The sequence below is a fragment of the Exophiala oligosperma genome (genome assembly GCF_000835515.1).
Source record: "Exophiala oligosperma strain CBS 72588 unplaced genomic scaffold supercont1.79, whole genome shotgun sequence".
Lineage (NCBI taxonomy): Eukaryota > Fungi > Ascomycota > Eurotiomycetes > Chaetothyriales > Herpotrichiellaceae > Exophiala > Exophiala oligosperma.
In genome coordinates this window covers 1-10,345 of record NW_015622896.1, presented here as the reverse complement: position 1 = coordinate 10,345, position 10,345 = coordinate 1, and the positions used below count along the sequence as shown (strand labels likewise).

Below are 10,345 nucleotides of genomic sequence, written 5' to 3'. Positions count from 1 at the left end.
GATCTTCACTCGACTGCGAGTCCCACGGCCCAAGTGGAGCCAGGAAAAATGCCAGGGAATGACGGTGCTTTCGATCAAATTTGCGACCATTTAGGTTCCTCCACTACCGATTTAACCACCGAAAAGTCATAAGGTCTACCTATTCCATGCGAGCACTTATTTCAGAGTGGCAATGTTGGCCAAAATTGCGCCCCTAATCAAACACGTCTCCTGGATCTGCCACATAGATGCACTGTTGTCTTTTTCAGTGCTACATATATAAATGCGGCCGACTTCACTTATTTCATCACCGACTTCATAAACCAAGCCATTACCTTCCGTCTCTCTTGAGCTTCACGCTACAAATATATCCAATCTACTCTTCTCGTACCTTTCATTCTCTTTAAAGGCCCAAAGATGGCTCCACCCACGACCATTCGCGAAGCGTGCGATATCATTCTGGAACAACTGCAGGACTTCAATGACACAGACAAGATCAACGACCTTCGCTCGGCCATTACGGACTTCATTGAGGCACAGACTACTATGCAGACAGTATCGATTCGTGTCTTGGCCCTAGGCCAAAGAGAAGACCCTCAAATGCAGCCCATCGTTGAGCGGACCAACGAAGAAAAATACAAACAGACTCTGAGATCATTATCAGGTGCCAAGAAAGAACTATTCAAGGCTGTTAACTATCGGGCGCTCCTGGAAACGATGATGAGGTGTCTGGATGATAAGGATCTGGAAAAGTTGCGCTCTACTGCCGCGAAGCAACTAAGGGTTCTTATGATTGAGCACGGTTATGTTTGATATAGACAACCTCGCTCAAACAGGTGTCGGTGGACATGGGCGAACGCACTCGAACATAGAGTGTCTAAGAGTGGCTGATCATAGAAATTGTGCGAAAGAGACAGGGAATTATGTTGCCCCGGATAGCTAAACATGTGGACGGCAGTAATAGTGATCATATTTCTCTTATATTTGAGATGGGACAAATTTGGCAGATAGTATTGAGTGGTTCAACATCTTGACATCTCTTCATATTTCTTGTAATGATGATATGACAGAAGAAACTCGCGGATGCTGTTTGAAGATACTATATTAAAAAAAGGCTCTTCGCTTCCTCTGAATTCTAGACTACCCGTCATCACGATATTAACAGCATCTGCAGCGTGATGACAAGGAACTGATCTACCAGAATAAAGATCTTCACTCATCTCGTATCTTTTCCCCCGACTTCCCTTTCTCTTCTACACCCGCCTACCAAAGTCTCCTCCCACAAGATACCGTGAAACTCCCACTCGTTTACCTCCATCAAGGAACGGGCTACTCCAAAACGAGGTTCGGTTTTCTCTCTGATTTACTTGAAGTGCGACTAATCTTCGAAAAAGCGCATGACGACAACTCCAGAGCCTGATGAACCTCCGGCACAGATCCAGGTAGGATGTGAACTACAACCACTCATTTCCAAGGCTAACTAAGTCCCAGTCGCCCCGAGACTCAGCAATTGCCAGCCCAGGGTTTGAATTTTTCCAACGTGTCCAGGTTGGTAGTTGCTAATGAAACTCGCAGGTGGGCTTCTAGCACCTATTCAGTGAACTCGGAAGACCTGGGATATTGGTGGCTAGGGAACCGTCTCTATGGACGTGGTACATGTTCTCGCTTCTTCAAGCCCTTTAACATTACTCAAACGAAGCAGGCTTCCCGTTTCCCATCGATGATAGGGCAAAAGAAGACCACGATGCCCGACATGCCGTGTTTAAGAAAATTCTGAAGAATCGGAACTTCTGTGCGCCCGTCAGTCTGGAGGGCGCAGATGTGCTTGAACTGTACACTAGAACGGGCAAACTGGCCATGGAAATCGCGGACGAAAATCCGGCTTGTTCAGTGATCGGCGTTGACGAGAGCCAAATGCAGGTAGAATTGGTTCCGCCAAACCTTCGATTCGAGATTTGTGAAGATGACAACAGCTGGACATGGAGACGGCCGTTTCGATTTATCATCATGCGTCAACATGGAGTGTTTGTAAAAGACTTGCCGGGTCTAATACGTCGATGTTCTGAGTAAGTTCGAAGGACCAAGATGGAGTATAGGGTTTAACACGTAATAGGATTCTCGAAGATGGAGGCTGGATAGAATTCCAACTTTTGACCTTGAGTCACCATTCGCAATCTGAACAGCAAGTTCCAACGGGCGAGGAAAGCAAAGTTCGGGATATACATCGTTATCTATCACGTGGACTGGCCAAACTCGGGCTACAGCTGGATATACATGACAAGCTTACTCAGATGCTCGAGGAGAAAAGTTTTCACAATCTCGAACACCGGGAGTTTCCTGTACCTCTTGGACGGTGGCCAAAAGACAAGGAATTGGTAATTGTGTCCGTTGAAGAAAATAGAAAAGACGGCTAATATTATGACCCAGAAAGATCTAGGTAATCTGTGGTTGGAGGTACTTCACGGTGAACTGGAAGCATTAATGCTCCTGCCCTTGAGCGAGGGCCTCAAGTTAGACTACCAGCATATTCAATTAATTCTCAAGGACATTCGGAATGACTTAACAAGATGTGCAAGATCACAATGGGTAACCAAAGTGTACGTCTACCCTGCTCCGTCGTTACTGTTAACTCTAATGAAGCAATAGTCATATTGTCTACGCACAGAAAGGATGTGAAGGTAGAACCACATAGATTTCGCGTACATTAACGGGGTAAACTTTCCGAGGTATGCATATTCTGGACTTTCTTCTCGTGCCTCATGAGGCCTCCCGAAAAGGTGAAACCTGGATGACCAGTTTTTTGTAAAGTCTTGAAGCCGTGGGATTTTCTCTTGGGCCAGTATATGAAACCCATCTCGGAACGAACCCTTCCAACGGTCGAACCACCAGCAACGGCCACCACACCAGATAACACCATGATTACGTCCACGTGTAAAGTGTGGACACAATGGATGGGTTCACTTGGGAAGTGTCTTGGTATGCGGCCAAAGAGAAGCGGAACCTGGTTCTGATCGGACCGGAGGAGTTGGAATCGTATTGGGTCATGGATGGATCGGATACAGTAGTCAGGCCAAATCGCCGTTCCTTCACCCAGCACGAGCTTGGTTTGATCGCTTAGAAAAGGGCCAAATGACTTTGTGTATTGTAACATGTCAAATTTTGTGACTCGAATGTGGGTGGTCAACCTCGTAGGCAATATCGCTCCTTTAGAGTGGTACTTTACGATAGCATGCTGTCAATTCTGCCTCGTTCTCAGGGTTTAGGGGCAGACCCAAGTCATTCCAGCCATTCTGCCTAACTGACCGGCATCAACCCAATGCGCCGCCTTGACCCCCCTTGACCCTCCTTGACCCTCCTTGACCCTCCTTAACACGCCTTGACCCTCCTTGACCCGCCTTAATTCGCCTTCGTCCACCTTCGCTTAAGCTGAAAATGTCGGCCTCCCTGCTTTCGCTGGTGACCATGTATCCCATGTAGGTGCGACCAATTCTGAGGCTGAGTTTGCCTGATAAGCATCAAATGTTTGCCTGGTATTTGCCTCTTGGTTTGTGAACTCTTGCCAGAAGATGTATAAGGCACAGTTCCACTCACTGCTCGCCAGTCTAAGTATCCCCGGCCAAGTATTCATCTTCTCACTCATCGGACATCTGACCGTCGCACTGTATTCTGTATGCTGAACTCATCATGACGAAAATAAAATCAAGCAGTTGTTTTGGGGGAAAAGGCCCTATAGGGTAATGTCTTCATCGTCGTCATCTTATTCTGCGTTCGGCTAACTATATTTGCTGTTACAGCAGTTCTCATGCCCACCAAATGCCGTTGCAACTCGAAACAAAGCCTATCTCACAGGAACAGCTCATCAATGAAGTGAAAGGCATATATGATGGCATCTTTGTGGTCGAGAAGAAGTGTTTCGAGATATGCCAGCAGCAGTTCCAGACTACAAACAAGCTCTCAAATGAGCAATGGCAGGCATTGACTGTATTACATCGGACCCTGTTACACGAGCATCATGATTTTCTTTTGGCCAGTCAACATCCTGCGGCATCACTCGCGCTTCGACAGTTACCGACGGAATATGACATGCCCGCGCGAATGTGGAGGCACGGTATTCACTCATTTCTTGAGTTACTCCGCCATCGTCTGCCGTGTTCATTGGAGCATATGCTCAGCTTCATCTATCTTGCTTATCAAATGATGGGTTTGTTGATGGAATCAGTGCCTGCCTTTTATGAAACATGGATAGGATACCTTGGAGACCTGGCTCGTTACCGAATGGCCATCGAAGAATCTGACATGTGGGACCGAGAGAACTGGTCTAATACTGCCCGAATATGGTATACTCGTGCTGCTGACCGCTCCCCCACGACTGGCCGTATACAGCATCACTTGGCCATTTTAGCAAGACCGAATGTGGTTCGTCAGCTGTTTTATTATTCCAAGGCACTCACTAGCGGCATCCCATTTGTGGACGCTCGGGATTCGATGATGCATTTGTTCTCTCCTTTTCTCGATAAGTATGAGATAACAAGTCAAAAATACTTGAAGGTAGAAGCTAGCCTGGTCACTACAGCAGGTGTTCTTTTCACCCATGGATTTGTCCATGATTATTGTTTACACATCAGTCGATTTGCATCCGAGTTACACGGCACTATCAACAGGATAGGATCGGATTTTAAAATGCAAGGAGCGGAGATGGCATCGTCCCTCATTACCATGATCCTCGACTTCGGATCTAACGAGAATTTCCTGTGGAAAGCCCTTTGTGCGGACTCAAAAACCAACAAGCAGAGCCAAGATGAAGAACAATCAGACCAGCCCTCCGGCACAAATCTCTCTAAGGATCCTATGGCTAAATCTCAAATGCGCCGCAAATTCTGGGAACATGATGGCCCTATTAATGTTCAAGACTTTATTCAGGCTACTGCGCCACTTGGTGACAGACCAGAGGTTAAATTCTCTTCTTCAGACGAAGTAACGTCATACGTCCTACCTGTTTGGTACCAATGCATTTCCATCGTTACGGCCAAAGTCGGAGACAGGAACATTCTCCCGTTTCTACACTTCACTCTGTCATTTCTATGGGGTCTATCAGATGTTCCAGAGACTCTTATCTACCTCGAAGACTACGTTCCATGGGACAAATTGGTTTTATCGTTAAACTCGATAAGTAGATCTGGGGTGATTGACAATGAAGTTGAGGCCTCGGATTTTCCTCAACAACAGTCAGGCACAGGTCGTCAATTACCAGAGGACTTCTTGATACGTGGGTTCAAATGGTCTCATTATCACTACTATGCCCCCGAATTTTTCGAGGAACAAGTGACAGACGAGGATGACCGCACACTAGAGCTTCCAAGTCATGCAGTATCACGTGCAGAGAGGTGTCTGTGGCTTGGTGTGAGGCTTGCTTCAGTAAGCAGAACCCTCAAACGCGTGCTCTAACGACTCACTAACTCTGTGCTTAGTTGAAACGCTATATCACCTATGATAGCGGCTCGAAACAATTCTCCTGCACAGAATTCACGCAAAATTTGAGACCTGTTTCTCTTACCAATACGTTCCAGGTCCTGCCAGTCTTGAGAATGGAGAAAACATCTCCATGGTAGACGTCGTCTAAGATTCGAAAGTTCAAGCGTCCTTAGACTCTACTCTTAGAATCTATCGACCCCTAGGCAATGTCCCTGGAGCTGTTCTTCTTGCTTCCGTCGGATTAGATACTCCAGTGATGAAGGTACAATTGTCTCCACTTGGTTCGCATCAGGATGCTTGTCGTATCTTTCAACAAGAGACAGAGCGGCAGAGTTTGAGAGACAAATGACAGGAGAACATTTAGCGGAATAGCATCACGAGTGGTCCGACAGTGACAGTATTTTGGTCTATGCACGAAGGTTCATACAGTAATGGCCAATTGGTTTAACTTAGTTACTGTGTTCTCACTTCCAGGAGAGATTCCTTGTCGATAGGGGCGACAAAACTTTGGTGGGAAATAGATCGCCTCTTTCCCTCCCGATTCTTGGTCCCTGAGTTACACTGTATTTGACAAGGAAGGGAGAATCTCACTGTACATGTACCTCTAAGCCGACCAATTTTCTAGGCATAGCAAAGAACAAATGCAAGTGTACTTAATTTCAATAGAAACGAGTATTGTGAGCTTCCAAGTCCAAGTAGGGATGACATGGCGGAGAACGCAATCTCCACTGATTTCCCTGTTCCACAGAGCGCAAATCTGGCTACAACTTACATTATTCCTCTCTTCGCCCGATTCCTTACTCTTTCTCATCTTCATCTCACTAGATAATATGACCGGAATGGCTCGTCCATCAAAACATAAGCGAGGTCAAAAGGCCTGCGCCCCCTGCCATAAAGGCAAAATAAGAGTATCGATACCCTTCACGCCTTTCATGCGATAGAATTTTAATGGTTAGCACAGTGTAATGGCGGTGAGCCTTGTGAGAACTGTAAAAGAAAGGGAAGGCATGATTGTGTTTATGAAAGTCCGGTGAGCTTCACACTTCACACACATGGAAGACCATAAAATTAACGCCAGGTTTAGATGCCTCTTATGCTAAAGTTGATCCTCGATTTCGATCATCCATCGTTGCAGGACCCGAAGCTAGAGAATCTCATCTCACAATGCCGCTCAGTGCGAAATTCTTTCCAAGAAGGCCACATGAAAATTGCTTGGAACGGTCTTGGGGACGTCTCTGCTGAGGTGAGCAGGATAAAGAAAGGTGTGTATACACTTAACAAGCAGGTCAATGGTATTTGGCTAAGGAGCAAAGACTACAAAAAATCAGATTTCTTTGCCCAGATCCTGTGGGTACTTGTCTATGTCGAGGCGAGGTTATGTTTCTTGTTTCAACGCAAAACACGTTTGCCTCAACCACGAAGGCCAATGCTCGTAAAGGCGCACTTTAATGACCGCAAACTCTGCAACATCTATGTCAACACAACTACTGTCCTACTTAATGCCTGTCACGATTTATCACCCTTCAACAACTATATGCAGGAGTTGCAGAAAAATCTCGCAGACGTGCAGCAAATTCAGGAGATATTGAATCAAGGTTCTGCGCAATCAGAAGCGGCTAGAGATCTAATATTTGAGTTGCAATTCTCCTTGCGCTTACTGTCTAAAGGAACGGTAGTCGAGAACAAGGACAACGATCTTGGACGCAAGGCTCAGTTCTGGCCTCCTGAAATCGCTGCAACCCTGGAGGGTGTGCAAACATCGAGTCTAAGAAGTACTGCTGTCACTCAATCTGTCGGTGCCGATAAGCATCTTGACCCGAATGAGAAGTTCCTTTTCAACGCCGATGGCTATTCCCCAGACGAAGTCGCCCATAGTCAGCCTCGAAACCAATGGGAAGATGAAGGATGCATTGACCGGTGTGTCGAAATGGATACGAACCCTGTAGAAGATGCAACAAAATCGGAGAACATCCAAGAGTTACTCCAGGGACTTCATATTCCTTTACCATCCTTTGGAACTTCCGCGGAAGGACCATTGAGCCTCACCTTCTCCGAGAACGACTGGAAACAACCGATGATTGAGATTCGCCATTGTAGTTGGCTCGATGAGGTCAACACAATTCTTAACCTGGATAGCCAGATCACTATTGGGTCAGCGGTTCCCCTCGAGGAGGCAGTCCTCGCAGTGTATCACTTAAACAGTCAACAATCAAAGCTTCCCAGAACGCACAGAAAGTTAATGTTCGATGCCTTGCGAGTGAGGCTACTTCACTGCGCCATTTTAGCTCGAATCGGAGGCGACAAGAGACGATACTTTGAGCTCTTCCCAGTGTCGTGTATTGGGGAGAGGATTGACTTGGTGCCAACTCCTACCGACTCTAACGTATCTGGCTACCTCTGTAAATGGAATACGCGTGGTGACGATCAATGGGAGTGCGAGATTAGCGATCGTGGTAGCATGGTATCAAAGAAAGTGGACTGGAAGGAGCTGAAGGATGAATCATTGGTACTAAGCGGAGGAATGGGCCAACTTCATCAAGGTCTCCTTCGTAGGTATAGAGTCTGAAGTTCCATACTGAACAAAGGAAATGAACATTCTATTGGATGAAGATGGGTATCATACATCCATTCTACTGGAGCGTCTTACTACATTCTCTAGTTGTTCATGGGGAACAGCTCGCAGGCTCCGAGATACCTAAATAAGTAACAGAAATATCTCTCTGAGATTTACTCCAGGAGCCTAGCGGCTCTACCTAGGATATAGGGCCGTGATGGCCACTTGGACCCCGAGTCCATATTGTTTAGACACCAAAGAGCACTGATGCCACTTGAACTCTCCTAGGCCCTGTAGGCAGCTCTTAGCGAGTAAAGCCCCCTTACCGCGGCGGAACAATCTCAACTTATTCCCCAATTTCCAGGCTATGGGCCTTTAATCATAACATTAACTGCAAAATAGTTACTCCTCGAGCCCCTTCGCTCCTAGTCACCCGGTGGACAGCGGTAAATCATCCTGTCTCGGATTCCTTCCAGCCTCGAAACCTCTCTAGAATCGAAACCTCCTCTATCGGACCAACTATTTCCAACCGAAGAAACGGAACCTGCTTCAGACACAACAACCATCTTTTGACCACCCTTTTGTCGCTCCCTTTCGAAAACCATGGGCAAGTCAACTGTTAGTGGGAAACAAGGTGACGGCCAGCTCAAAATGATGCAGTGTCTCCTCATCCTATTTCCGCTCTCGGCTTCCTCTAACTCTGAATCTGGTAATAAACATGCACTGGAAGATTTGGTCCAAAGATGCAAGGAGGAGTGGCTTCCGAGGGTGGGCACAGAAGAGTATAAGACTTTCCAAGGTGCAGAATTGGACAGTATCAGCTGGGAAGGACTCACCTCAGAGTTTGTGTCCGCCTTCCCTGATGCCTTCCCGAAGGATGCGAAAGCTCAAAAGACACAAGCCTATCAACTTCGCAGTCAGCTCAGGCACAATCTTGAACAGATGAGCCAGCTCCGCGATTGGCCTGATAAGTCATTCCCTAGACCACTACGGCAATTCGTGTGTGCAGGCTTCACTGAGGACATGAACGTATGGTTAGTTCTTCGCGGCTCTGCTGTAATTCCTTCTGGCGATTTAACTGGTTTAAAACCGTGGATCAAACATAACCGGGACTTGAAACAGCTGGCGGAGATTCTGGGCACTTCATGTCTATTTAGCAAACCTCTCACCGATAAGAAGCTTACTGCGACATCACTTCAAGACTGTATCCAGAAGCTGGAGGTTTTATTTTGTGGCTCAGGAATTGATCAGTAAGTCCAGGGTCGGTGTAATCCGGAGTCTGTACTGACAGTTCATCTTCCTGGTAGCGTCAACTCGGGCGAAGCAACATCTGTGGTGGCATTTTACCTGTGCGAAGCGGATGACGACGCCTTTATCAGACATTTTCGAGGTTTACCTTGCCTGTCGACAATCGGTAGGGACCCCAGTTCCGAGCCTGGGAAATGGCAGTACCGATGCGTTTTGGAAAAGCACGAGTCGTCGGTCACCCAAGACGATCTCTTCATAAACAATCGACGACCGACATACTCCAAGGCCTTTGAATCTCAGTCTCAAGCTCTTCAATGCTGGGAAGACATCGTTGGAAGGTCCCAACAACTTTTAGATCATCGCTGTCCAAGGCCTTTTCCGGGCAGTATGAGCATGTCAGATCGTCCTGAGGTTTTTGAGGCCGTCAAGCTCATCCGAGCATATATGCCCTGAAGAAAATAATGACGACAGAACCACCAGGAAATTTATCTGAAATTACAAAAGTGGACGGAGATTAACAAACTGAATCAAGTCCCAGAAAAAGCTGCCGAATAACCATTGGTGTCCGAAGGACTTGTTGTTAGTATTTTCAGTCTCACTCGCTCACTCGCTCACTCATTTTACAACAGCGCTTGTGCGTGAGTTAAAGTAATGTCATACCACAGACACTATGACTAGGCAAATCGAGACTTTATGGACCGACGAGGATGGTTTCGACTGGGATACTCCTCTCGCATATGTAATATTTTAATAGCCTCATTGTTAACAGGATCAGAGTCATCTATGCAGCCCAGGCGCTCCCACAAGATTGCCTTGCCTTCTTGCTAACTGTCTTCCCCTTAATCGGGCCAGTTCCTCCGCAATCAGTTGTTGGTGGTCGCACAGTGGAGCTATGATTGCGCTATAGCACTTGATATAGACAGGCACCACAGCAAACAGTTGATTGACCGAAGGTTGAAGAAACTGGAGAGGCTCCCCTCGTGTATAGAACGTGATAGTGATAACTCCCGTAGGCGCCCTCAAGGCGAAAGACACCAAACTTGAATAACGGGAGACCAAAGTGTAGTTTTCGTCACCCGATAAGAAATTAAC

At 46.7% G+C, this 10,345-nt stretch overlaps 5 protein-coding genes across 9 annotated transcripts; all 5 read left to right on the top strand.

Moving 5' to 3' along the window:
* The first annotated feature begins 100 nt into the window (after positions 1-100).
* On the top strand, positions 101-1,061 carry PV06_11847 (uncharacterized protein). The gene has a single exon (XM_016413586.1). The coding sequence runs from the start codon at positions 397-399 to the stop codon at positions 790-792; it is 396 nt and encodes a 131-aa protein (XP_016256043.1). The 5' UTR covers positions 101-396; the 3' UTR covers positions 793-1,061.
* Positions 1,062-1,194: 133 nt separating this feature from the next.
* Positions 1,195-3,037, top strand: PV06_11846. Of its 2 annotated transcripts, XM_016413585.1 has the most exons (8): positions 1,195-1,323; positions 1,374-1,421; positions 1,471-1,502; positions 1,555-1,631; positions 1,682-2,045; positions 2,093-2,354; positions 2,407-2,576; positions 2,626-3,037. In XM_016413585.1, exons 2-8 carry the CDS (start codon positions 1,377-1,379, stop codon positions 2,669-2,671), a joined length of 996 nt encoding a protein of 331 aa, XP_016256042.1. In that variant the 5' UTR covers positions 1,195-1,323; positions 1,374-1,376; the 3' UTR covers positions 2,672-3,037. The 2 variants fall into 2 exon arrangements, with proteins under 2 accessions (XP_016256042.1, XP_016256041.1); XM_016413584.1 differs by having other exon boundaries at positions 1,471-1,631.
* Positions 3,038-3,792: 755 nt separating this feature from the next.
* On the top strand, positions 3,793-5,588 carry PV06_11845 (uncharacterized protein; the record flags this gene model as incomplete). Its single annotated transcript, XM_016413583.1, has 2 exons — positions 3,793-5,394; positions 5,448-5,588. The coding sequence occupies 2 exons, from the start codon at positions 3,793-3,795 to the stop codon at positions 5,586-5,588; spliced, it is 1,743 nt and encodes a 580-aa protein (XP_016256040.1).
* A 706-nt stretch (positions 5,589-6,294) lies between these two features.
* On the top strand, positions 6,295-8,046 carry PV06_11844. 4 transcript variants are annotated; one of them, XM_016413582.1, is made up of 4 exons: positions 6,295-6,359; positions 6,413-6,481; positions 6,536-6,713; positions 6,765-8,046. In XM_016413582.1, the coding sequence occupies exons 3-4, from the start codon at positions 6,536-6,538 to the stop codon at positions 8,015-8,017; spliced, it is 1,431 nt and encodes a 476-aa protein (XP_016256039.1). In that variant the 5' UTR covers positions 6,295-6,359; positions 6,413-6,481; the 3' UTR covers positions 8,018-8,046. The 4 variants fall into 4 exon arrangements, with proteins under 4 accessions (XP_016256039.1, XP_016256037.1, XP_016256038.1 ...); XM_016413580.1 differs by having other exon boundaries at positions 6,536-8,046; XM_016413581.1 differs by having other exon boundaries at positions 6,295-6,481.
* A 350-nt stretch (positions 8,047-8,396) lies between these two features.
* Positions 8,397-10,030, top strand: PV06_11843 (uncharacterized protein). The gene is made up of 2 exons (XM_016413578.1): positions 8,397-9,255; positions 9,313-10,030. Exons 1-2 carry the CDS (start codon positions 8,609-8,611, stop codon positions 9,704-9,706), a joined length of 1,041 nt encoding a protein of 346 aa, XP_016256035.1. The 5' UTR covers positions 8,397-8,608; the 3' UTR covers positions 9,707-10,030.
* Positions 10,031-10,345: the final 315 nt, after the last annotated feature.

Coding starts and splice junctions, on each gene's coding strand:
- PV06_11846 (XM_016413584.1), top strand. CDS start 1,399: ATGAACCTCCGGCACAGATCCAG. Junction 2,046..2,092: donor CTAATACGTCGATGTTCTGA/GTAAGTTCGAAG, acceptor AACACGTAATAG/GATTCTCGAAGATGGAGGCT. Junction 2,355..2,406: donor GGCCAAAAGACAAGGAATTG/GTAATTGTGTCC, acceptor ATTATGACCCAG/AAAGATCTAGGTAATCTGTG.
- PV06_11844 (XM_016413580.1), top strand. CDS start 6,536: ATGCCTCTTATGCTAAAGTTGATCCTCGATTTCGATCATCCATCGTTG.
- PV06_11843 (XM_016413578.1), top strand. CDS start 8,609: ATGGGCAAGTCAACTGTTAGTGGGAAACAAGGTGACGGCCAGCTCAAA. Junction 9,256..9,312: donor TGTGGCTCAGGAATTGATCA/GTAAGTCCAGGG, acceptor TCTTCCTGGTAG/CGTCAACTCGGGCGAAGCAA.
- PV06_11847 (XM_016413586.1), top strand. CDS start 397: ATGGCTCCACCCACGACCATTCGCGAAGCGTGCGATATCATTCTGGAA.